This window comes from Crotalus tigris, unplaced genomic scaffold, assembly GCF_016545835.1.
Source record: "Crotalus tigris isolate CLP2741 ecotype Arizona unplaced genomic scaffold, ASM1654583v1 scf7180000023636.1099087, whole genome shotgun sequence".
NCBI classification, from domain to species: Eukaryota; Metazoa; Chordata; class Lepidosauria; order Squamata; family Viperidae; genus Crotalus; species Crotalus tigris.
The window spans coordinates 711,296-739,235 of record NW_024100093.1 but is presented as its reverse complement, the minus strand read 5'-3'; the positions used below and the strand labels follow the sequence as shown (position 1 = coordinate 739,235).

General features: G+C 37.3%; 1 protein-coding gene across 2 annotated transcripts in view; it reads left to right on the top strand.

Annotated features, from left to right (window-relative positions):
- The window catches only part of LRRC1 (leucine rich repeat containing 1), a 93,402-nt gene extending 73,329 nt beyond the window's left edge, over positions 1-20,073 (top strand). For both annotated transcript variants that reach the window (XM_039320356.1, XM_039320357.1), the window contains 5 exons: positions 926-1,009; positions 12,033-12,148; positions 14,318-14,490; positions 15,831-15,967; positions 18,875-20,073. In XM_039320356.1, the coding sequence (XP_039176290.1) occupies positions 926-1,009; positions 12,033-12,148; positions 14,318-14,490; positions 15,831-15,967; positions 18,875-19,033 (669 nt within the window). In that variant the 3' untranslated portion in view covers positions 19,034-20,073. The remainder of the gene's footprint in view (positions 1-925; positions 1,010-12,032; positions 12,149-14,317; positions 14,491-15,830; positions 15,968-18,874) is intronic.
- The last annotated feature ends 7,867 nt before the right edge of the window (positions 20,074-27,940 follow it).

The following is a 27,940-nucleotide window of genomic DNA, read 5'->3' as shown; positions in this document are numbered from 1 at the left end:
GAGTTAAGAAGTAATTTTATCACATTTTTAGGATAGAATTATGGGATAATTTGTCTCATAAATAGGGAAGAAGGAGTTAAAAATCTGCAAAGCTAAGAAATGGGAGGAGTAACAATGGAACATCCTATGTTTGCTTTGCAGTGTGCTAGAACAAGATGTAATAGTAAAATAAAGGCTATAATTTGTTCTCTCTATATAATATGCTGCTCTAACTGGAGACTAATTTCCTAGCCCCTATTGCAGAATAAGGCAAATACTTTGAGAGAGGAAAGAACCACAGAAGTAATCCTATGTTATCTTCAATAATATGCTTTTATGAGTACAATTATGTGAATTGCCTTCATTTTCCTTGTTAACCTGTGTGTGGAGAGAAGGCACGGGTAATGTTCACTACTGATCTCTGAAACATCAAAAATCCTAATTGGAGAAGGAGGACTATCACCATATAGGATAAGAGATTTCGGTGAAAAATTGCCCCAAACTAGATGTGATCCTCTTTTAAAATAAATATTTCTTATCTTGGTTACTCAGGAGGGTTTTGCAGTTGTGCCAATTATCCTGAGGTACAAGTCAGTACAGATGGGAATACTGATCATACATCCATTGAACCTTTTAAATCTCAGACATCTGAAATTCAGCCATTTGTCTGAAATGGTATAGGGTTTCCTGCCTGAGCAGGGGGTTGGACTAGATGACCTCCAAGGTCCTTTCCAACTTATTATTATTATTGTTGTTGTTGTTATTTTGTTAGAACGCCTCTTAGTAAATATTTTGGCCATCTTAGAATACAGGACCTATCACTTCATCATTCTGTTTAAAGACAAATTCTTAAAATGTTGCAGCACATTAATTAGCTCACTGCTTGCTTTGCCAAACTTACTTTGAAATTCCAGTAATATTAATTGCTGACATTGTTTTGTTTCAGACTTTGCCAAAGAGCATTGGAAAACTAAAGAAGCTGAATATATTGAATGTTGACCGAAACAAACTTGTATCTTTACCTAAAGAGGTAATTAATGTTTATTACTTTATTTACCCTAGGAGAAATGAAGTATGTAGTTTTTATTCAGGAAGAATAGAATGGAAGAGTTTAAGCTGCAGTGGCTGATAAATCTTCAAATAATTGAAGAATATAGATGTAATAAAGTTTGCAGGTGGAACGGTGGACTGAAATTAGACCTTTACATTTACTGCTGAATGTACTGTGACTGATGTTTGTTTGGAGATTAACCAAAATAATTAAGACTTTACCTCCTAGCCTTGGGCTTCTCAGATAAAGGAGGAGGACAGCTGTTACTTGTGTCAACATCTTTTCACAGTGTAGGTGGAAATCTGAAATATTATCTTAAGTTTTAAGAATAATTGAAGGCCAGGTCATTCTCCCTCAGCAATGTTCTGGAACATTAACTGTAGTTAAATTTGGAATGCTCTGTCAAAATACTGTTGAATGTCTCTAGCTATTAGGAGTATTTAGCTTATTAAAACTAAAATTACTATGTAGAAGTATATCGCAGGTTCTTAGATAATTATAGCAAATCATGTTAATAATATTACCTTCTAGATGAGAAAAAGACTGTCTGAAACTGCTTGATTTTTTTAATCCAGTAAGGATACACTGTCTGAAAATCAGACAAGTTTTTTCTTTTAAGTTGCTATCATGGAAGTAGCTTTTGTACAAAGTCCAGTGGTGGGATTCAGATATAAGAACAACTGGTTCTCTGGGCGGATGCTGCTTCTGGAAGTCTATTCTGGGCCTGGCCAACAAAAAACTAGCTATTGGTTCTGCCGAAGTGGTGTGAACCGGCTGAATCCCATCACTGACTAAGTCCCAACTCATCAAGCATAACCAGTGCTACAATTAACTGAACATTACACAGGAATATACCTGTTAATGGTTTAAACACTTTTGAGTTGTCTGTATTTTGCCAGAACACAAACTGATCCAGTTTCTTATTTTATGGAAAGACATCTTGAAATGTTTTGACTGTTTTGGCTATAGGAAACAATGGGATCACCGCCACCCCACCCCCAAATACCTTGCATCTTTCTTATCACCCTATGATCAGAAGAATAGATGGTATAGTAGCTCATGAAAAGTGCTACTACTAGTGTAGTGCTTATGGACAAAAAGAGAGAAAAAATAAGTTTTTGAAGATTCCAATTATGGAATGATTAGGTTTGTTCTCTATCTATGCTGCCCTTCCCCAATATAAAAACTCAAAAGTGTAGCCTTCTGCTTTGCCCCAGAGGTTTGCTAATTGAAAGGAACACAAGGAGAGGCTACTAATCTGGCTTGAAAGAAAAAACACAGAGACCTCACTTTCTTTCAATTTAATTATCTACAGGTCGAGATGCATTCTGGCAAGTAAAATGAACTGAACTGGCTTATTGACTCAATTGGGGCTTCTTTCAGAAATGTTTTAAAGTAAACCTCTTCTTAGCATTATGTCAGCCTAATCCTAACCCTGAGGACAATCAGGAACATAGACTTTCTTCTCCTACCCATCTCTCTCTCTCTCTCTCTCTCTCTCTCTCTCTCTCTCTCTCTCTCTCAGAGAGGGAGAGGGAGGAAGGGAGAGAGAGAGAGAGAGAGAGAGAAATGCTCTGCTGCTCTTTACAGGTTGAAAGGTCAATAGTCTTTGAGAAGAAAAACAATAGAAATAAAAATTAATTGGATGGAGAACCTGGATCTGACAAGACTATCCTAGCACCATATTCTTCATGGCTGCTAGAATAGTCTTGGCTGTACGGCTGTTAATGGTGACTTTTTCTCAGTTGGTGATGTTCACATTCTTCCTTAAAAAGCTACCAGTCGCTGTCTTTACAGGGTTGTGTGCTGGAGCTGCATGAGCAGACGCACAGCGTAGCCCTGTTCTAGATGCATGTTAAGGGCCCCCTAATTTATGCTAATATGATTTCCTCCTGGTTTTGAGCAGAGTGGAAACTATGGCAAAGCAACTATGTGAACACGTGTGAGGTCCAGCAGAGCAACAGAGATTTACCTTCTAGGTCAGGGGTGTCAAACTCACAACATCACGTGACGTGTCGCGACGCATCATGACTTTTTTTCCATTGCCGGCAATGGGGTGGGCGCGGTTTCGGCATGACGCTCTGGCCCACAGGCCAGCAGTTTGACACCCTTGTTCTAGGTAGTCAAACAGTGGCATGTGGGTGGGAAAAAAAATCAGATCCAAAAGGTCTCCTTCATTGTACCATGCATTCCTTAAATGCCTTCTGCTTAATTCCAGAACATTTCCCTCATCCTCTTCAGCCTAAGCCAATAATAACAAAGACGTGTCCTGTCCTTACAGTAGTAGCCTGGAGTGGGAGGAAGTAAAAAAGGAACATTCCTTTTTGCAAAAACAAAAAACAAAAAACAAGGAACCTTCCAATCAAATCACCTAAAATAGCACAGAACACTTAAAACAATTCCACTCAGGGTGTTCTTTTACTCAGACCAAACCAGCCTAGCTTGTTGCATAATTGGACCAAAACTCACCAAACATGCATCTTTTATTTTGACTGTGATGAATCACTCAAAGCAGCTGATCAAGCTTGAAGTCTTTAATCCATCCTTAGAGGGGAGCTGAGGATTTCAGGGCGAAGGATGAATGCGTAAAAACTACTTCTCAAATGAATCCAGTTGGTCTCCTAAAATAGTTGCCATTTTACAGTCCAAGAAGAATGTCTCCCCTGTGCATTTGGTCAACTTGGTTCTCTTGGTCGCAGCCTTGAATGACTGAAGGATAAAAACATCAATAGAAATACTTCTGGTAGCGAATGTTGTTTCTAATGTGGTGGTTTGATTTCTGTCATTTGCTTGTAGCAAAATATGAGCATGTGCTATAAATAAGAAAAGCAGCACATGGTGTGAAAGTCAAAAGAATCAGAAAAGATTTAATTTATTGCTTTCAGGGAAGAAAGACTTATTCAGGGAAAAGAGAAGGGATGGTGGGTAATCAGCAATAGACAGGGATATAAACTCTGTAGACCAGGGGTTCTCAACCTTGGCAACTTTAAGACGTGTGGACTTCAACTCCCAGAATTCCTCAGCCAGCAAAGCAGTTAGAGTGCAAAGCAGTTAGACAAAGCAAAGCAGTTAGACAGCAGTTAGAGTGCAGTACTGCAGACCACTTTAGCTGACTGTGTTCAGCAGGTCAGCGGTTCAAATCTCACCGGTTCAAGGTTGACTCAGCCTTCCATCCTTCCGAGGTAGGTAAAATGAGGACCCAGATTGTTGGGGGCAATGTAAATATATATATACATTGCTTACTGGTGTACACCGCTTAGAGAGCGGTATATAAGTCTCATAAATAAATAAATAAATAAATAAATAAACTCCAGTGATTCACTTAACAACCGCCAACATTTTACAAGGTTGTAAAATGGGGCAAAATTCACTTAACAACTCTCTCGCTTGACAGTGGAAATTTTGGGCTCAGTGGTAGTCATAAGTATGTACTAGTATACAGGTAGTCCTCGATTTATGACCACCATTGAGCTAAGCAAATGTGGTTCAGGTAATGCTCGACTTACAACAGTTCATTTAGTGACCGTTCAAAGTTACAACACTGAAAAAAGTGACTGACCGTTTTTCATCCTTGCAACCATTGCAGCATCCCCATGGTCACGTGATCAAAATTCAGATGCTTCACAACTGACTCATATTTATGACAGTTGTAGAATCCCAAGGTCATGTGATCACCTTTTGTGACCTCCTGACAAGCAAAGTCAATGGGGAAGCCAGATTCACTTAATGACTCTGGCAAGGAAGTTCATAAAATGGGGGCGGAGGGAATTCACTTAATTGTCTCGCTTAGCAACAGAAATGTTGGGCTCAGTTGTCATCGTAAGTTGAGGACTACATCACCCAAGGTGGGTTCTTTTTTACCTAATCTGCGGAGCTCCAGAACAGGCACCAAGGAAGTATTGCAGCAGCTGGTAATAATGTAAGCCTGGTTCAATTTCTGAGCCTTTCTGCTTTGTCATGGGATGTCACAAACACCCACTCCAAGTGCCATTATGCTATAGTTTGGTCACTGCAAATGTTTCACTAATTCTGTTAAAAGTCAAATTTTATTCAGGTGTAGGCAACCTTGGCTCTTTTATGACTCGTGGACTTCAACTCCCAGAATTCCTAAGCCAGCAAGGTTGCCTACCCCTGCGCTAGACAGAACCCTGTTAAAATGCTGTTCTAAATATAATTTTATGTCATGACTGGCTGTCTCAGAGTTTGAAATTCCACGTATATGTCTGGTGTTACCTATATCAGCTATTCAGGCTTCTTTATTGTTAATCATAGTCATCAGTTCTATTTTCAAAAACCAGACTCTATACTGCTGGGTGCAATACAACAAATGTGAAATTTCATTGTAAAAGTATTGAGATAGAAATCTGGTAAAACTCCAGACCAAAGAGATCCAGCAGATGGTATGTTTAGGTTGCTCTAATTCAGGGGTGGGGAACTATGGCCCTTTTATGACTTGTGTACTTTCAGCTGAGCCAACTGTGGAATTCTGGGAGCTGAAGTCCACAAGTCATTAACAGGCCACAGTTCCCCACCTCTGCTCTAACTAAAAATGATTCTAGAAACGAGACTGACTTTGGGGTAGAATTCAGCAGGCAGTTACATTCCATAAAGGAATATCAATTTATTTTATTCCTGCCTGTTTGAAATCTCAGTAGAAAGTGAGGGCTGGTTCATTCATACAAATGTGCAGTTCCTTATTTTATCATTCTGCTGAGCAGTTGATAAGAGTGGGAATTGCTTTTCATAAGATCCTGTTGGATGTGCTGTACAGTGATAATGAAAGTCATAATGCTTGGTCTTTGAGTCCTGCTTTATGTCTACAAGTTTGTTTTCTGTTTCCCTTAATGGGCTTCTCGATCTATAAATACATTCTTGCTCCCTTTTCTGATGTATTACATTTTTTTATCCTGCCTTTATTATTTTTATAAATAACTCAAGGCAGCGAACATATCTAATACTCCTTCCTTTCCTTCTTCACCTACTTTCCTCACAACAACAATCCTTGAGATGGGATGGGCTGAGAGAGAGCGACTGGCTTAGGTGGGATTAGAACTCACCGTCTCCTGGTTTCTAGTCTGGTGTCTTCACCACTAGACCAGACTGGCTCTTTTATAAAGGGTACAACTCTGCTAATAAACCTGTATTGTTGTTATGGAATACTTAAAATTTCCTAGTTTGTGCAGCCACTGTACGCTCAGTTCTGAACTCTAGTAATTGTCATACTTGAAAATTGCAAACAATGCAGAATTCTTGTTTTCTGAATTTAGAGAACTCCCTAATTATATTTCTCTCAGTTAGGCTCTCCTAAAAATTCAGTCACAAAACAGTTATCTTTGCCTTCTTTGTGATTGTCGCAGAGCTCAAATTACTCTTCCAATTGGACGAATTATTTTCATCAGAACCATTTTGAATTCAAAGTTACAAAATGAATTTAAAAGAATTGTTTTGCCCACCTTCAAAATCCTAACTCTTCATCTCATAGCGCCAAGTAAGTTTCTTGCATATCAGGATCAAAATTTTGTTGCACTTGGGATTTATTTGTCTGCCAAGTGTTCTGTAAATATATTAAACATTAAAATTTGTTTTGTAAAAGGAGAGCAAAATGTGTTACAACGAAGGTTTACAGTTCAATGTTGATGCTTTACTTTTGGGGCTTTAGAAATAACTAGGCAGAACTGCATAGTATGATTTAGTTTGTACCCATGCAGTTAGGGTTTTAGTGGGCTGATGTTCAGAATGCACCATGTGTATGCAGGTACTAAATATCTGATGATTGTTCTGCTCTGCTTAGCTAAGTTTCACACAATATGAGAAATACAGATAATCCTTAAGCCATGTCTGTATGTCAGTTTATTATATCCATTTGTAAAGAAAGGGTGCCAAACAGCCATAAGCAAGGAGTCAAGGACTTAGAAACTCTGCAGAATGCACACAGAAATGATTTGGGCAACCAGTCAAGTCTGACCCACAGTTAGGGAACACTGTAGCATTTTGGATTGGCATATAATTGTGGCAAGACTAACTTTTAATATATTGTGAGTTTTACTGAATTATATGTGACTGGTGTCTTTACAGCATTAAGGGAGGTACAGCTTTACTTCATTTTGCAAACATTAAATTAACGAAAATACTGTGTTCTCTTGTCATTTTGTGTGTGTGTGTGTGCGGGGGAATGGCATTGTGCAGACTGTGTGTACAGTATAGTACTCTGTGTTAAATCAAACAATTGTATCTTGTGTTTTTCTTAATTGTTAGCTGCTTGGAAATTTGAGTCAGGTAATTCTTGTCACTGTAAGTACTGCTCAGCCCACAGTTTCACCAGCTCCCTTCATCTGACTGCTTTCAATGCATGATGATTCAAATTGGCTGACTCCACCACTGCACTTTCATTGCCCCCCCCCCAAATCTTGAATTTCCTAGCTTAAGAGAGAGGATGCTTTTCAAAAGGCTGCATGGCCAAGTTCATTCTGCTTATGTCCCTGAGGCACAGCTGTTCAAAGCAAACCACTCCTTGTGCACAATAAGGAATCATCTAACATTCACTAACCAGGATAATTGTGTGCAGTTGTTTTTTTTTCTTTTTAATTTTAGATGTATTTTAGTTAGACCAGTACAATATTTTTGTTGTTTATCTCCTGCAAACCCACAGAGCACTTCCAGAAATTTAGTGCATGGTTTCTCATTTTTAAAAATAATCCATGACTTGAAAAGTATACAATGATCTTGCTGTTGCTCCCATTCTTAACTCCTTGCATGAAAATAGGAAAGTGTACCTGTTCATAATGGAAGGAAATATGAAAATATTTGTTGGTGCCATTTTACATAAATGTTAAACTGTGATGGAAAGTATAGTGCTTAGAGTGGCTATTGAAAAGAATTTCATTTATAAAGGTAAATAGATCAAAATAGGTTTAGTTGAATTGGCGTCAACAGCTAGGTATCATTTATTCAGGAATTTAGAATTGTATTTAATTGGATTTAAATATAGCAATGTATTTTTACTTTTATAAGCATGACTTAAAGGTGACTTTAAAACAGCTTGCTGATAAAAGAATTGTGCCCAATTTTAAGGAGTTCAGTTCCTTTTTAAACCAATGTTTTAACATTTGTGGCAAATAATGGTAGAATTTCTTTATTCACTAAAATGGGTATTTGATAGAAATGCCATCCATATTGTACATCTTATAAGGGGAAATGCAATTGCATTTGTCAGAGCATGCTGGCCATCTTAAATTAGATTTTCAGATATGGATTTAGGAAATGTTGTGGTTCTCTCTTCAACATTCATAGTGTTAGCTATATCTTAAATTTCAGACAGAAGACATATTTCAAAGAAGACAGAATCGTAGTATATTAAAAAATATTTTTCAATCTATATGTAGTAACTTAGAATAAGCACTATATTTATTTTGGTACAGATTTGCTAAAAGAATTACTTGTTAAAATAAAACTTTTTAGAATTGCTGACTTGTTAATAGATCAATTTGATTTGGTACAATTTAGACCATACCCAGTAAGTTGGGTATTTTCTTCTTTCTCTTTTAAAAAAGAAAGACTCTGTTGTTGGCAGTTATGTTGGAGGTTTGGCGTATTAAATATCATATAAAAGTCTAAGAACTCAGTTTGCCTTAATCCATTAATTGAAGTGTCTTCAATTAATGCATGATGCAAATGGCAAACCTGCAGGAAACGTATGTCTTTGTATTTTAAACACTTACACTGGGAGCAGAGTGAACTGAAGAGACCAAGGCGGTGTCAAACTGGTGGCCCACAGGCAGGATGTGTCCCGTGCAGGCCACACCCACCCTGGCAAAAAACATCATGATATGTCACGATATGTCGCGTGACGCGATCAAGTTTGACACGAATAGGTCTGTCTATTGTATTTTAATGCTGAAGTAGCACCACTCGCAATGCATTCCACAACATTTGATCTATGTTCACACATGGGAGGAAAAATGGGATTTGGGAGCTGAATATGAAACAGTGACAGAATAATTATTATAAGGTCTACCATTATTAGAGCACTGCAGTGATCTGGATTGAAAAGGGAAAAGGTGATTGGGAGTGTGTACAGGTACTCGTACCTGTTGCAACCCCTTAAAGAAGCAGTTTAGGCTTACATATGCAAAGACATTTATCTATGTGATTTCTACATTGCTTTAGTCCAGCAGTAGGCAACCTTGGCTCTTTTATGATTCGTGGACTTCAACTCCCAGAATTCCTGAGCAACTGTGCTGGCTCAGGAATTCTGGGAGTTGAAGTCCACGAGTCATAAAAGAGCCAAGGTTGCCTACCCCTGCTTTAGTCTAACTGGCCCTAATTGACTTATAAAGGAAACAAACAAAATAAATTGTGTCACTATTTACAATATATTCCTATGGCACCTTCTTGTTCTCTGGGGAGAAATTTCATTTCTTCTGTTCTGAATTCTTTTTTTAAAAAAGCAAGCTTCAAAAATACAAGAAAAATGACAATCTCACCACCAGGGGCGAGCTGTTTTGAAGATTTTCAGCTGTGGAATTAGGAAGTTATGTTGTTATAAGTTCAACATGCATAGTGTTAGAGCTACATTAAATTTCAAGCAGAAGACATTGATTTATCACAGTAAATTAAAAATACTTTTCAATCTATATATAGTTTGCATGCCCCATAAGAATAAAGTGTGATTGTGGGAAGGTTCTGCCCATCTTGAAATTATATATATATATGTGGGTCTTTGGTTATTCGGGTTTTCTCCCGCGTAAAATTGGAAGTGTCTTGGCAACGTTTTGACAAAGTCCCATTCATCATCTTCAGGCTGGTGTTTTCAGCTTCGTGCTTCGGAGAAAACCCGAATAACCAAAGACCTACATACAAATACCTGCAAAAACCTCAGAAAACATATGTATATATAGTTCAAGTCACCTCTCTCAAATTTCAAGATAGGCAGAGGCTTCCATCAGTCACCCTCAGTTTATTCTTATGGAGCAAGCAAGGTTTACCCATAATAAGTGGTCTTGAAGATAACTAGGTCTAAAGCCATAAAGCATTTTATAAATAATAATTAGCACCTTGAATTGTATATGGAAACAGTCCAATAACAGATGCAACCACCAACAGTATATTAGGAAAATCATGGGTCTGACCTGTTATCAAATAGGCAGCTTCATCTGTACTGAATTATATACTCTGGCTAAGAGAAAACAGGGACAGAAGTAGTACCTCATGTTTTAGAGAAGATCACACCAGGTGCACCAATTAAAATAAATAGATGAAAACGTATCTGACAACAGCTCCCACCTGTTCTTTAGGTGTGAGTCTAGGGACATAACTAGACTGTAGGGCTAGCACACCCCATCCAAATGCAAGTTTGTTATCATCTTGGAACGAGCTCATTTCTGAACTAACAGGCAGTCCAGCTTGCTTGCATTCAATTTAAGCCTGTTTTTTTTCCACCTGAACTCTACAACCTCCAAGCACTGGTCAGGTCTGCTACTGCAACTCTAATTCAGCTTCAAGCCAGCTTCAAGGCTGGCTCAGGAATTCTGGGAGTTGAAGTCCACTGAGTCATAAAAGAACCAAGGTTGCCTACCCCTGAACTAGGTATTACCCACACACTAATGATACTTTATACTCTGCTAGTAGATGACCTCCCCTAGTGGCTTCATACATGTTAAACTAAATAGGAAGGTATGCTGAGCTCTGGAGCACCTCATGTCAGACCACCCTCCTGGTAATTTAGGCTAGTGTTTCTCAACCTTGGAAACTTTAAGATGTGTGGACTTCAACTCCCAGAATTCCCCAGCCCAGAATATTGTTAGAAGGAAAGATTACCAAGCAAGAATCCTGGTGAGCACTTTTGAAATGAAAATCCTATATAGATGTAATTTAGGACTATAAAATTGTCTGTTCCTTCAACTTTTTCAGTATAGGTGGCTAGAAGCCTGATTCCTTTGTGAAGGTGGGACTGTCTGCATCTCTATTTTAATAACTTTCAGTCCTTTTGCCAACTTGAGAAGCAACATTCACATATTCCCCCCCCCTTATAATAACTAATTGGAATTGCCCAGTTAGGAAATAGTGGAATTGTCACAACATGGTTTCCCCTAATCTCAGCCCTCAAAAGCAATTCAGAAAGTGTAATAGTAACCCTGAAGACCACTGAGAAGGGAACACCATTTAAGTGCCATCATAGTTCTTCCACAAGAATAAGCAGGATTTTTTAAAATTTCTAACTGATATATGCTTCCCCCATCTCCTAAATCATTTTCCACATTTAAGTCCAGATTACCTCATAGCTCTAATATTACATTTAGAATACAATCGTATGTATAGTATGTTAGAAGTATATTGAGTTCAATAGCTTTTTCCTTACTAATTGTGTAGGGTTAATGCCTCGTAATTATTTTAATTCTTATCAGACCAAACTTAGTTGAAGCATCCTCTTAAATGGTTATTCAAGAACTAAATTATACATTGATGCTAATGAATAGCATTTTTTCTTACTTGAATGTAAGCATAATATGTATGTGTTTATTTGCTAGATTTATATCCTGCTTTTCCTCGACGTCAGATCAGTATACAAAAGAATCTCCCTTCATTTTATCCTTATAACAACAATTTCTATTTAATAAGCTGGGCTGAGAGAGGATGATTAGCCCAGTTTCCCCTTTGAGATATCCTGACTAAGAATTAAGAGTCTTTCCAGTCCTAGTGTAGCCCCTTTAATTGCTATGTCACACTGCCTACCACACTGCCTATTTCGTGTTTTTAACTCCTTTTGTTACTTATTATTATGGGGTCCAATCTTCTCTAAATCTGCAATTTGATCTTGGGATTCTGTTTTAAGGTCTCCTAAGATTGCTGTGTAAGTGAAATGTTGCACAAACATGATTATCCTAGTTACCAAGCATCACCTTCATTTGTAGTAATTTGCTACAGTATGTAGCGAGCTTACATGATTTCCCTAATATGTTACACTGCAGCAGTGATTCACTCTCCTTTTCTTTCTGTAAAACAGATTGGTGGGTGTTGCAGCTTAAATGTATTTTCAGTACGGGACAATCAGTTATCTAGGATTCCACCGGAGATATCGCATGCCACAGAGCTCCATGTTCTTGATGTAGCTGGAAACAGGTGAGTGTGTTCATATTTGCTCTAAATTCATTTTGTAGTGGATTTGAACTGACAGATTTCTTAATATTCTTCCTGTGGGAAATAGTGGACTGGGGGACAAATACTTCATAATCTGGTGTTAAAGGCTGGTCCCAGTTAAGTCAAAGCAATGTTGACTGGTGAATCAAGTTCACAGGATTATTGATAGCCACACAGAATGGTAATAAAAATTGTATTCTCAAAAAAACAGAGGTGTTATGCTCTTGTCTCTGGGAGAATGTTTTAGCGGTTCACTTAGCGGTTCAGTTCATCACCTTTCCTGTTCAGATAAATTCCCTCTGAGGCTCCCTTATGAATCTTCCAAGGGTTCTGTTCTAATTAGATTTTTAAAAACAGACACACATTTTCCTTTGGAGAAGAAACACAAGTACTCCAATTTTTAAAAATTCTTTACCATAACTATTTCAGTAATATCAGGAATCTCATGTGACCAAATGTCTTCAATTTTTTTAAAAAACCCTTTTAAGTCTAGTCTATAGCTCTAGCATTTTGTGGTATTCTCTCCTCCAAGTACTAACCAGTTTAGCATTTAGCATTAGCAAAAGCCGAGGTGGCGCAGCAGTTAGAGTGCAGTACTGCAGGCCACTTTAGCTGACTGTGTTCAGCAGGTCAGCGGTTCAAATCTCACCGGCTCAAGGTTGACTCAGCCTTCCATCCTTCCGGGGTAGGTAAAATGAGGACCCAGATTGTTGGGGGCAATGTATATATATATATATATATATATATATATAGATATATATATATATATATATATATAATATATATACATTGCTTACGGGTGTACACTGCTTAGAGAGTGCTTGTACTTAAAGCAGTATATAAGTCTCATAAATAATAATAATAATTTAGACTTATATACCGCACCATAGTACTTTATAACACTCTCTGGGTGGTTTACAATGCATATTGCCCCCAACAAACTGGGTCCTCATTTTACCAACCTCAAAATGATGGAAGGCAGAGTCAACCTTGAGTCCCACCAGGATCAAACTCCAGGCTGTGGGGAGAGTTTGCTTGCCATACTGTACTTTAATCACTGCACCACCAGAGTTTAGTTTTTGACATCAGCTAAATGAGTCTAGGTGTTGTCACAATAACTATTTGGAGGTCTGTATATTGAAACAGATAAAATATAGCAGTATCCAGATGATCTGGATGGAGTTTGGGAAACCTAAGAATGGCTGAATTTGCTTGGTACTTGGAGGGACATTCCTATGAATGCCAAGGTCCTAGATGAGATTTGAAAGTTGGGGAGGAAGACATCCCAGAAGACACTGGCAAAGCTCTTCTTTTCTGCCAAGAGAACTTCATTGACATGATCATATAGTTGCCAGGAATTGAGCTTGACTTGAGGGAATCTTTGCCTTTTGATTGTGATAGATTGTGGGATTCTATGCTGTTATACAGTGTTTCTCAACCTTGACAATTTTAAGGCATGTGGACTTCAACTCCCAGAATTCCACAGCCAGCAATGCTGGCTGTGGAATTCTGGGAATTGAAGTCCACATGCTTTAAAATTGTCAAGGTTGAGAAACACTGTGTTATAAGAATAGGATAAGCTTTAGTCATTTGGCCTGAAGCAGTTCAGTTTTTTGCATCTGCATTTTTCGGGTCTAATAAAACAGCACTTAATACAGAATGTACTTCTTTCTATCCTCCACTAATTCAAATTCTCAGAACAACAATGTACAAAATGCATGACATATGAATTGGGGGCTGATTAAGGGGTAGAAAAACAATCCTGCACCCAAAGAAATACAATGTTTGGGGCTAAACAATGTGACATGTAAATGCCAAGTTCTTTCCTGGGCACACAAGTATGTTTCTTATTTATTCTGAACAATGCAGTACATCTGCATTTAACTTGGAACACCTGATATCTTCCAGACTTTAGCATCACTATGTAGCTAAATTTCTATGGCACTGCAAGGGGTATATTTGCCAGGGGACTCTATTGTGTATATTATAACCTGGACCTTGAAATATGTTCTCTTTTCTTTCCAAAGGGGACACTGGGTTATTTTCCTTATAGCACAAACAACAAATACGTTGCAAACTTCTTTAATGCTTTGCTTTTTTCTGCATAGTTGGATAAGAAATCTTAAACCAAATCCTTGTTTTCTCCATTAGATTGATACATCTTCCCATGTCGCTGACTAGCTTGAAGCTGAAAGCTTTGTGGTTGTCTGATAACCAGTCTCAGCCTTTGCTTACCTTCCAGACAGACACAGACCCTGAAATGGGAGAAAAATTTTTAACATGTGTTTTACTTCCTCAATTGCCTTCTGAGCCTAGTTGCCAAGGTAAACATTTTTTGAGATCATCTTCACGGGAAGCAAAGATGGCTTTTGTCTGCATAAGGAGATAAAAAAGTCAGTTCCCTTTTGTAACCAGCAGCGTGGGCATATATAAAATATTTTAAATGTAAAAATTATGAAAGATGCTAATGATGTGGAAAACATTAGATATAATTACATAATACTGAAGAACCAACAAGTAAGGAGGAGGTTCTTTTATTATAGAAACAAGGGCCTCAGATCTCTTCGACTTCCCTTAAGCAAGAATAGGAATATATTTTCTTCATTATATTCTTGGTTCTTTGTTTGTTACATCATACCGATAAATCACTTGTTTTTGAAGAAATGACATGTATATCTATTGAACACCTCTAAACCCCTTTCCATTGATCTACATTCCACATACAGGTGCCATTTTAATAATAATAATAATAATAATAATAATAGACAAAATGCCAAATCCAGTCTGAACATCTGGCTGACTGTGCGATGATCCAAAATAATAATAAAAAAATAATAGAATATGGAATAACAGAATTGTAAGGGACTTTGCAGGACTTCTAGTCTCTGCTCAAGTAGGAGACACTATACCAGGGGTAGGCAACCTTGGTTCTTTTATGACTTGTGGATTTCAGCTCCCAGAATTCCTGAGTCAGCATGGCTCACGAGTCATAAAAGAGCCAAAGTTGCCTACCCCTGCCATATACCATTCTGGACAAATGGCTGTCCAGTCATTCCACTGATGAATTGTTCTCAGTATCAGGAAATTTCTCCTTAGTTCTAGCTGGGATTTCTCTTTAATGAGCATCCACCCTTTGCTTCTTGTACTATCCCCAGGTGCTTTGGAGAATAAGTTGACTCCCTCTTCTCTGTGACTGTCCCTCAAGTACTGGTACAGCTATCATGTCACCCCTAGTCCTTTTTGTTGTTAGACTAGGCATATCTAATTCCCTCAATTGTTCATCATATGGTTTACCCACCATCTTTCAATGTTTAAATGTTTGAAATATGCCAATGAACTCACTATGAATCTGGATGGTTAATCAATTTTAATCATTTCTTACACTGAAAATCTGCATCATTTAAACAAAAGAAAATGGAGCTTATTAACATGCAAATGTATGCTTTTTATTTCACTAAAAATAAGTTTCATGAAACGAAAGGTTATTAAACATGGAGAGTTTAGCCAATGAAAAATAATCTAATAGACTTGGCATCTCAAGGGAATGTTGAATGTTATTTTCAAATAGTTTTCAATAAAAACTTGGCATCCAAGCTTCAATACACAGTGACATTAACCTGTGACATATACATCTGCTGTCTCTACTTGTCTGCTGTCATAACAGATAACCTTCCCCGGTGCGGCGCATTGGAGAACTTGGTAAATGAAATGTCAGATGAAACATGGAATGAACGGGCAGTAAACAGAGTCAGTGCAATTCGCTTTTTAGATGATGAAAAAGATGAAGAAGACAATGAAATGGTGAGTTTTCTCAGGAAGCAAATGCAAAACGACGGGTGTTGGAATAGTAGGCTGCTGATAGTCTTGGAATAATGTTCACAACAGCAGTAGACTGTATTACATAACAATTTGTAGTCCCAATCTGTTGTTGTTTTTTCAAATCAAAGCTATTTTGTTTGAATAACATGACTGTGTGCTAGTTTTCTCTTCTTTTTGCTTCTTTGATGAGGAGGAGATTTGATTTTTTTTCCCCTAAAGCCAAAAGAGAGGTGTGAATTCTTATGAGAGGTGCGAAGTTTTGTGTTTTAGGCAATGACTTCTGGGAGATTTCCACTGGTCTTTTGGCTACCTCCACCTCCACCTCTACCACCATCACCATTACATCCACCTCTCTGCTGTCCCTTCCATTGTCCCTCCTTCATTTCATAACCATTTGCACTGATGCCTGAAACCTTTGAGCCACCAGGAAGAGTTTGATATCCTGTTCAAATGAAGGAGAGTCTGGTGGGAGCATCTGTCACTGTTCTTATGAGACCTCTGTTGAAACACACGCAGTGCACACTCACACTCAGAGTTCTTCTGAAGGAAGTTCAAATGTCAAGCAGCAACCAATCATGTTTCCAAATTGTGACTGTGTGATAGAAGAGTTTGTGTGGCACACAGATGTAAGATATTCTTAGGTCTAAACTTAAGCCAAAACTTTGGCTTAGTTTGTTGTGTAAACCAGGCTTTATGCTTTATAAATTGAAACATATGTAGCTCGGTCGTAGGAACCCAACCAATGGTTAAGAAAACAATTTAGCACAATGTATAAACCAAGCTAGCATCTGAAATGAAGTGTAGCATGAGACTAAAATAAATTTAAATATACATAGCAAAGGAATGTTCCTGTTTTGAAAATTCAACCTATTTTCAGTTAAAGAGATATGGTTTTAGTTTTATAATTAATTAAAGAAGTCAAAAATTATTCTACACATTCTTACCTTAATTAATTTTGGAAAAAAAGTAAAATACAAAACAGAAAACTAAACAAAACAAAACAACATTCAACCCCGAAACAACAAAAACGAAAAAAAATGTTTGTTTTTCTGTTTTGTATTTTACTTTTTATGATAAAATAATAATAATAATAATAATAATAATAATAATAATAATAATAATAATAATAATAATAATAATGGCAAATTAATTGTTTAAAACAATTTCTGCCTACTTCAGTTTTCATCCTCCCCTAATCAATAAGGCTGATTAAAATGTGCATTTTTATATAAACACTATCCTATTGTCAATCAGTGTTGCTAGGATTCATTCATTTAATTTCATTAAAACTTGTCAAATTTTAAGCACCATATAGATTAACACTATGTTTAGTATTTATAAAATATATTAGCAATATATTATTAACACTAAGCTTTTTAGACCTCATGTATATAGTAAAATACAACTTACAACAAGTGGTTGCTGAAATCACATAATCATTTCAGGGCAAATTTAACTGGCATTATAAAAAGATTAGTATTAATGGTAGAACAGGGGCTCCACAATGAGTGATTTTCTTTGGTAAAACATTGGTAAAAATACAATATTTCCTGCCATATAATGTTGTGGGGCACTGAAAATTGTTTTGCGTTCCAGAAGTCTCAGGGTTATTATAGTAACGTAAGGTTGTTTTCTTATCTTTCAATTACTTAATTACTGTGGCTTATGAGACAAGATATTACAGTATAATTCTTGTATACTTGTTGATCTGGCTATTCACATATGAGAATTTGCAACTATGGGTACTGGCATTTCTGGTTTATTTCCCAGAATCCATGTTATAAAGTTCTAAAGAGCAGGTGCATCTTGAAATACTGTATATAGCATCTTAAGCATATATCCACAACATTTAGATGCACATCTTTTCTTCAGCTATAAATATCATTGGCATAATTGGCAGATTAAGCATGAATAGAACTGAATAATCATCTATAATTTCTGGAGATAAATCAGACCGAGATCTCAAGTTATTGTTAAACGAGCCCAAGTAAAATAATCACAATATCCGATTGTGCTACTTTTTAATGACCAGTAATGCTTCATAATGGGACAGCATATTTGTTGGGCAATGTTATCAAAAAGCCACAGTTTTCTTCTTGTCTTCATATACTTTCCTGGATCATCAGATTCTTGTATTATGGCATAAATCTCTTTTTAAAACTTTTGTATTTCAAATCAATTTGCAATATTTTTGTGGCAGAATCTGTTGCTCAAGAAAAGAAGTTTTCTACTCTTGGTGAGATACAAATATTCTTTTGAAAAGAGTATAGGTAACTACATGAAATCCATATGTTAAAAAAGGTGTAGCACTGTCATTTTTATAAATACTTAAACTGGGAATGGTAAACTAAGTGATAGCAACTAGTCAAGACATTTAATCTAAGAACAATTAAGTTAGTATTAATCCTCATAACCAGTGCTGATAACAAGTTAGTTATGTGCATTTGTATGACAGGAAATTCACGAACTTACTAGATAGGAAAGCAACACTTCAGCTTTTTGTATACTAGGTTTGTGCAGCCCATCAGCTTTAACATGGCAAAGGTCCTCTGAGCTTGCTTTGATATTCATGTTGAATCTGTAGGCAACTCCTTAAACATTACCTGTCTTTTCCAGCTGCTTGAAGGATTTGCAGACAGGTACTTCACGAACACCTTTGCAGACTCCAAGGCATCTTTGCTATACGTTTTCTCTATAACACATTTCTTCTGATTTCTTGCCCCCGCTATTATAGCATGAAAATGGTGATTGCCTATGTTTCTATTTCACAATACACTTAACTAATAGCTGTTAAAACTTGAAAACTTGAAAAGCCATTTTAATGAATAGAGAAATACAGTTTTAAGAAGGCAGACACAAGGAATCATTTACTCCACTGTTTGTTTTTAGCGGACACTCCTAAGGCGAGCCACTCCACACCCTGGGGAATTAAAGAACATGAAAAAGACAGTGGAGAATTTACGGAATGATCTGAATGCTGCTAAAGGACTGGATTCAAACAAAAATGAGGTCAATAATGCCAATGACAGAGTGACCACTTCTGTGTAGAGCCTCACATCCTCCAGGTTGTTGCTCCCGTGTCTTCCCTCCGCTGTCAAAATATTACCGTTGCATCCTGGAAATGCCATCTATTCAACCCTCATATGTCTTTGATCGGAGATCCAACTCATCTTGTCCTTGTGTCATTTCTTGGGAAGGTGCTTCTCAGCGGAAGAAAAGTGCCTGACTTCATTCCAAGCATTTGAACACAGCGCAAGTGCACTGAGCAAAGTTCTTTGCTGTCATGTCTCCCATTTGTCTGTCAGTGATTTTCCATTGTTGTCATTTCCATAAATGTTAAGCTGTTGGTTTCTGGGTTTTTGGATAAGGGAAATACACTATTACAGAACCTCGGTTGGTTTTCTACTAAGATATTCTCCTCAAATTCCTTCATGGCTGAACTATTTATATAGATGTTTGACTTATCATGAAAAGAACTAGTTATATGGAGAAGTTATACTTTTATGTCCTGGGCAGCTCAGATGATGTAAATTTTATAATTTTGTATAGGAGTTTCATAACAAAAAACAAATGTTTTTAAAAGAAAATTTTTAAAAAAGTAGATTTTGCTATTCCTATTGGATTAATTCCAAAGATGTACATGATTGTCCTATTGCATGTGCCTTAATTACAGCCTAAATCAAGCTAAACAGAAAATGTAGTGAGATTAGTTAAAACCAGGGTGCCTCTTTCAATGTGTTATCTTGAAAATAATTAACTTTTACTCTCCTTTACAAAAGTTGTTAAAAGGCATCTTTTTTTCTACTATTGTGATGACACTAGATCCTCAAACTCTGGCTTCCTTATGATATGATTCATTGACAATTGTAAAAAAATAAGTTTGGCTGCCAAAGCATTGCAGTCACTAGAATTTCAGTGCCCATCTTTAAACTATACCATCTGTAAACAAGTTTAAAAAAGTGAATAAAATACATAGCAACTAGTGCCTATGTTGTGGAAACAAATGTTATCTGCTATACAGACATGATATTCTCATACGTTTAAAGGTTTTATAGATACATAAGACCTAATAAATACCTTAAGAAACATAATGGCTCAATAACTCATTTTACTAGGAAAAAAAATCTATTACATTGGATGTTGATTCATTTGAGTTTCACGTAAACCAAAGCTCTTGACTAACTTCTATGTTATAAAGTTTATAATCACGGCTCAAATTTGTTTTGAAATGTAAGCTACAAAGTCCTAGGGAAGCTAGGAATTTGTTGCTTACATTTAATTTGCTAGATGCTGACATTTTCAGGCTTAAATAGAATACATGTTCTCTATAAAGTTGTTTTTCATTTTCCAATAACTTAGAAAAAAAAATAAGATGACAATTCAGCTTGTGACTGTATTTTGCTTCCTATCTTGGTTGTGACATGTGAAAACTGGCTTACTATTGAATTACTAAATGGGGGGGGGGGGAGAATGGAAAAATCCACAAGTAACCAAATGGCTTTTGTAAATCTTCTATGCAGTTCTCAGTACACTAAAACTCTAGATAGTATACTTTACAAAAGATTAAAAAATAAGGGATCTAAGTTTTCAAACTCCTATTTAATATGTGAATGTTCATCAATATCAATATCATATAAGGGAAATACACAGAAAAAATCCCAATAGCTGAACATGGCTTCAGATTCTTTGCTTTCTTTCCTCTTTAATTTCCTCACTGTAAAAGAAATTCCATCAAATTGCCTAAGGGAAACCAAAGTGCATTTTTTTTCTGTAGAGGTTTCTTTTTATAAAACATTGTGAGACCAATAGAGATGAATTTAAAATATTTAGATGAATTAAAAATATACTTACAAAGACAGCTATAAACAGGTCTGCATATGGTTAGTGCTCCATACGTTCTTTTGATGTTTTAAGAGCTTGCTGCAAATACTTGCAACTTCTCTGCTAATAAATATGAATCATATATAGCAGTTTTTTCTTCATACTTTGCTGATTTTAATGAAACTAAAACCCATGAATGCACAACTTTGAGCTCTGTGATCAGTTTCTTCATTTGAATGGACTCCTATGAGGTCATCCTCAAAAGCACAAATTTAAATAAATGGTCAAGTCAGATAAAAGTAAATTGGGACATCGTTTAAAAGTTTCAGAAAAGGACATTCAACCATAACTGGGCTAGAATCAAGTGGTCAGGAGAACCTCACTATAAACCAATTTATATGTTGCACTTGGTTTGCTTATAATCACTACCTGATATCAAAAGTTCTCAACATTCAAAAGTGAAGAGCTGAGTGACTGCTTGATATATATATATAAATGGAATTGTAAGATAAGACAATTCACAGCAAGTTTTTCCCCATTGTCTGCCTCCTCACTAATGGCTGAATGATGGCTAAATGTATATGGAGATGCTCAGTCATCCAGGTCATGGTTGTCCTAAAGGAGCACCTTTGGGACATCATTATGACTATTCTTCATTGTTCAGGAAAGGCAATTTGGGAATTACAAGAAGGACAATGAGATAAAAAATTTGCCTTCTAGGAATTTGCACATGAAGTATAAATCATGTTCATTAGGTTTAAAACATGTGAATTTGTATCCCTGAAGATTCAGTAACGTAGTTTGTGATTTGATTCACCAAAAGATTAGTTAGTGTTCTATATGAACTTTTCTTTCTTGAGATGGATATACAGGTAGTCCTCAATTTATGACTATAATTGAGAATGAAACTTCCATAGTGAATCACAAATAGTCATTAAGCACATCTGACTTTTTTGCACTGATTTTGCTTGTTGGAAGCCCCCCAGGAAGGGCACTAATGGAGATTATGTGACCCTGGGATGCTGCAACCGTAATGAATATAGGTATTCCTCAACTTAATAGCCACAACTGAGCCCAAATTTTTTTTTGCTAAGCGAGACAATTGTTAAGTGATTTCCCCCCCATTTTATGACCCTTGTCACAGTTGTTAAGTGAATCACTGCAGTTGTTAATACCATGTTTGTTAAGTGATCATATTTTGCAGTGGTGGGATTCAAATATGTGAACAACCAGTTCTCTGTGTGGATACCACTTCCGGAAGTCCATTCTGGGCCTGGGCAACAAAAAAATTAGCTACCGGTTCTGCCGAAGTGGTGTGAACCGGCTGAATCCCACCACTGATCTTTTGTGACTTTCTGACAAACTTTGCTTGTCAGAAGGTCGCAAAAGGTGATCACTTGACCCCGGAACACTGCAACCATCATAAATAGGAGCCAAGCATCTGAATTTGGATCCCGTGGCGATGGGGGTTGCTGCAACGGTTTTAACTCTGTAAAATGGTCATAAGTCACTTTTTTCAGAGCTGTTGTAACTTCAAACAGTCACTAAATGAACTGTTGTAAGCCAAGGACTGCCTGTACATGCCAGTTGACAAATGCCCAAATTTTGACCACATGACAGTGAGGATGCTGCAATGATCATGTGGGTTGCAAATATTTTTTTCAGCCTCATCGTAACTTCAAGCAGCTGTTAAATTAATGGTTGTAAATCAAGGACTACCAGTAATCCTATAATTAAGCCTACAAACTACAAGATAGTATGAAGTAATATGATTGTGAATAATAATTAAATTTTGCAGTTTGTTACATAAACATATTTTACGGGTGGCTGTCATTAGCAACTGCCCCTTTTAGTGATCCTTTGTAGTTATGAGAGTGATGAAAAATAACTGTACAACAATCCTTGCATGTACAACCTTTACAGCTCTATAAAGCAAAGGAAAGCTGAAGTAAGATCAGAAGCACAGTTGCAATTTCACTTGCTGACTGCTTTTTTTAACGATTGAGTAGCCAGTTGCAACTGTGGTCACTAAACCTGTGTATTAAGACATCTGCCACTTGAGGTGTTGCTTAAATATCCACTGCTTCTGTTCAACAGGCTCATTACAGGAGCTGATTTTTCTTTCTGTAAAAGAAATACTTGATTCATACTACTTAATGCTAGTACTCCCCAATATAGCTCTATGGGGTTTATTTCCTAATTTGGGTTTTTATTTATTTATTTACTTCAGAAGTTTATGAACTGAGCTTAATTCTCAAATGTCAGAATTTTCATATGCAGCTCCTGTGCTAGCTAGAGTCTGGTTCCATATTCAACCACATATCTAGGATTATGTGCTGTATATCTTTAAATTATTGTGTATCAGTCAAGTTAACAAAGATTAAATTGGAAATTTAGGGTCAAACAAAGTCATCCAAGTGGTTAAAAAGCATTTTTAGAATTCAACATTGTAATATTCTCTGTTTCCTTAAAAATAGGCATGGGTTGGAGCAAGTATTTGTTCAATGGAGAATTGCTCTGAGAACATATGGTCCTAATTTCATGCTGCACTCTCAGGCCATCAGTACCTTTTTCCAAGCAATTTTTGCAAGGTCTTGTATGAACAAGCCATGTCTGTGTCCTTGGCCCCCACATGCACACACAAATGAATTTATTTTTTGTGGTTTAGGAGGTAAACATGTGCTAAAATCCTGAATTTGCAGAGTTGATTATCTGTGAAACCTGAAGAGAGGAACATAAGAAGTCTATCTGTATGTTTGAATCAGTACTAATTCTGAATACAGAATCTTAAATAACTTCATAAAAATTGAGACTGTTATAACCTTTATTTTAAATTATCAAGCAATAAAATGAATATTTTAGAGAGGTGAGTATGCTATAATGTAAGCAAAAGGAAAAAAAACCTAGCAAACCTCTTAAGCTACTATTAGGAATTAAATAGGATACACCTATGCTTATTAACCTTGACTCACATCACTTGTTCACTAATTACCCTGGAACTGAATGTGATGGAATAAAAGAGGCAGTAAAATCTTTTTCCCCCCTCTGCTTCATAATAATATTGCTGCCTATTATGGCTTTTCCAGCTGCTTCACAGCTTCTGATGTTCCTGGTAATTAAAAACATTGACAATCTTAAGCAAAACTTAAGCAATAAGAGAAAGAGTAAATATAAACACCTCTCTTCTTGTGGCAGTATGCTAATAACGCAACAAATCCATGCAGCAGCCCTAAATTCTATACCTTCAATAGTGATTATAATACTCCAGGATGTAATATTCTGTGAATGGACTATGACACCAGTAGGAGATTCATATCCTTCCTTCCTTCCTTCCTTCCTTCCTTCCTTCCTTCCTTCCTTCCTTCCTTCCTTCCTTCCTTCCTCCCTCCCTCCCTCCCTCCCTCCCTCCCTCCCTCCCTCCCTCCCTCCCTTCCTTCCTTCCACTGGCCAGGGTGGAAATCATGCCTTGAAGGATTTCCAGCACTTTAAAAAGTAACAAAACTGCATCCTTTGTTTTTTGCATGGAGGGATGGGCAACCTCTAGGCTAGGGTTTCCCAAAGTATGAGGTGTACCTACCTTGGGTAAATGCAGAGTCCGGAGGAATTATGAAGAACCTCTTAATTACATTGTTAGAATAAGTCTACCTTTCCCCAAGTTTCATCGCGTTGTTTTCATTGTTCATTTGTGTTCATTCTGGTGTTTTAATTTTTTAAGGGACATGTGTACAATAAGATTACACTAAAGGGAGATATGATGGCAGAAAGTTTAGGGACCCATGCTTTAGAAACTATACCCAAAAATGAATTAAGTGCTAAGCCCTAAAGTTTTTTCTTTTGCTTACATTTTTCTTAGTATAATATGTAAATTGGGCAATACAGATTGTAGCCATGTCGGACATATTCTGATCATAACTTCCACTATCATTTTAGAAATTACAAGGGTATTATTTATTTGGTAAATCTCTATAGCCATCCATTTCACATAAACATGGGACTATGACACTGAGTAGTATACAAAATTAAAACACAAAACAATATGACATCCATTTCCTGATAACCTTACCCCTGACTATGGATGACCTCACCCAATGGTTTCATGTAGTTGTTAAGCATTATTGAATCCAGTGGCACCTCACAATGTAGGGGCCACTTGTATGATTCCTTGCTCCTGATCAACACCTGAATGGAATCAGCCATGAAGGAAGAACAGTGATGTCCACCCCACAACTCTCACAATCACTCCACAAGGTCATGCTATACCCAGTGGTACTGAAGGCCTCTGGTGGCGCAGCAGTTAGAGTGCAGTACTGCAGGCCACTTTAGCTGACTGTGTTCAGCAGGTCAGCGGTTCAAATCTCACCGGCTCAAGGTTGACTCAGCCTTCCATCCTTCCGAGGTAGGTAAAATGAGGACCCAGATTGTTGGGGGCAATGTAAATATATACATACATTGCTTACTTGTGTACACCGCTTAGAAAGTGCTTGCACTTAAAGCGGTATATAAGTCTCATAAAATAAAAATAAATAAAATAAAATAAAATAAATAAATCAGGTCAAGTAGAGCAAGGATGGCTATACTATTCCCCACCCCCACCCCCACATGGCTCCTTCCAGAGGTCATCTGAAAGCATCACCAATGCTGTTTCAGTTCCACATCCAGGCCTGAAACCCAACTGGCAGGGGTCCAGGATGACACGTTTCATTGATGATCCACTAAAACTGCTGAATCACCACTTTCTCAACAATATTGGACATTGGACTCACATAATCAGTTCCAGATGGCTGCAAAATGTCTTCTTGTTTGTAACTTGTTTACTCATACTCTAAATCAGGCAGATCTAACCCGCAGCCCACAGGCTGTATGCAAACCTGGACAGCTGGGAATGCAGCACAACAAGATTGTAAACTTTTTAACACTATTTACACACACAGACACATTAACTATACTATACTATATAGACACATTAACTATACTATATAGTTAATGTGTATATATTTTATATACAGCCCAAGACAAAAAGACGGGCCTGTTCTAAATATTCTCTAGCTGTTTCAGTGCTGATGGTGTCTTTTTATATCAGATAGTATTATGTAACATTGGCTCAATGAATCCAGGCTGAAAATCCAATCCAATTTAAGTCACTCCAGACCTAATCTAAACTGACTTTTTTTTTTTGATAAAGCAGAATGGATGTTAAAAGAATTATCATACATCTTGAATGAAATGGAGCTAATTGCCAGGGATTCAGGCAAAAGTATCAAAAATGAAATACTCATCATTCCCCCAAAATGAACTTGTTGCAAGACCAAGGGTACATATAAACGTGGCCAGAAGTATTGCTACCCCTCCCGTTTCCCTCAAGAACTCATTTGCAGTGAAATAAGTTGATAACTGGCACAAGTAAATGGCATCCACCATTCTTTGTCGTGGTGTTTGCTCTATAGACCGGGGTCTTCAAACCTTGGCCTTTTATGACTTGTGGACTTCAACTCCCAGAATTCCTCAGCCAGCCATGCTGGGAGTTGAAGTCTACAAGTCATAAAAGGGCCAGGTTTGAAGACCCATGCTATAGACTATGAAAAAAAAATGATGAATGCCTTCCATCATTTATTTGCCATCTAGAGCTTTCTGGAGGGCAAGAATTAGATCAGAGTAGGTTCAAATACATCCACTCTGGTTTGCTAAATTAAAATCCATTCTGAGTTGACTCTGATCTGCTTTAGGATCTGGGCTTGGCCAATGCAATGCATGTGCCTGTAACATTTCAGCTAAATTGTGAACAATGTTCAAAATCCAGTGTTGGAGCACTCGCAGTATCTCCTGATATGATTACCAAGTTATGTACATAAGTTTCATTTCTAGCCATCAGATCAGAACAGACAATTTGATCTCTTTTATTGCAGCCCTAGGAATCTGATCTAATCACAGTTACGTAAACATGATCATATGGGGTTGGTTTTGTTTTTTTTTTTACTTTTTGAAATGGCAACACCCAAAAGTATTCATATTCACCTTAAAATTGGGGGAAATGGTTAAAAAGACAAAGACAGAAGCTGAAGCTCAGGAAAAATAAAATCTCCATCCTGACCACAGTTGTGGCATATTTCCTATATTCTCCAACCCTTTGAATTATTAGCCATCTATCATGTCGCCACCCTTTCCAAAATTGTGATGTGCGTTGTTTGGCTTCCTAAACACTTGTCCATCGTTGACCTAGTCCTAGATCAGGGGTTCTCAACCTTGGCAACTTTAAGACTTGTGGACTTCAACTCCCAGAATTCCTGAAGTCCACAAGTCTTAAAGTTGCCAAGGTTGAGAACCCCTGTCCTAGATGATGGGAATAACATACATGAACTTGCAGAAGCCTTGTGAAATATATGTAATGGTACCAAAGGTGTTCATGATAAATGTATGGAGAGATATGTTATTGTTACATCCTTAGTAAGCCCATTCTTCTGTTTTTAGTCCTTTGTGTGGCTTCTCAATAGTATCAAAGCAACAAAGTCTGACAATATCTGTGGCTTCAGAGGTGCACTTCAAAACTTAGAGCTATGTGGTAATAGCCATAAATGGCAACATTTAAAATGCCCCTTTGAGGTCCCATTTGCAAGTGTTCCCTTTGCTTATTTTAGATAACAGAATAACAGAACTTGAGGGGACCTTGGAGGTCTTCTAGTCCAAACCCCTGCTCAAGCAGGAGACCCTATAACATTCCAGACAAGTGGCTGTCCAGTCTCTTCTTAAAAACCTCCAGTGATGGAACACCTGCAACTTCTGGTTAATTATTCCCACTGTTAGGAAATTTCTCCTTAATTCCAGGTTGCTTCTCACATTGATCAGTTTCCAACCATTGTTTCTTGCCCTTCCCTTTGGTGCTTTGGAAAATAAGTTGACACCCTCATCTTTGTGGCAGCCCCTCAAATACTGGAATACTGCGATCATAGCATTCCTAGTCCTTCTTTTCATTAGACTAGACTAGGGGTCCTCAATCCCTGAGCCATGGACTGGCACTGGGCCATGGCATGCCAGAAACTGGGCCGCACAAACAAGGGAAGCCCATCCATGCGATGCAGGCAGCAGGCAAAACCACGCCCCCTCTGGCCTGTAGATACCTCTCTCCATGGAACTGGTCCC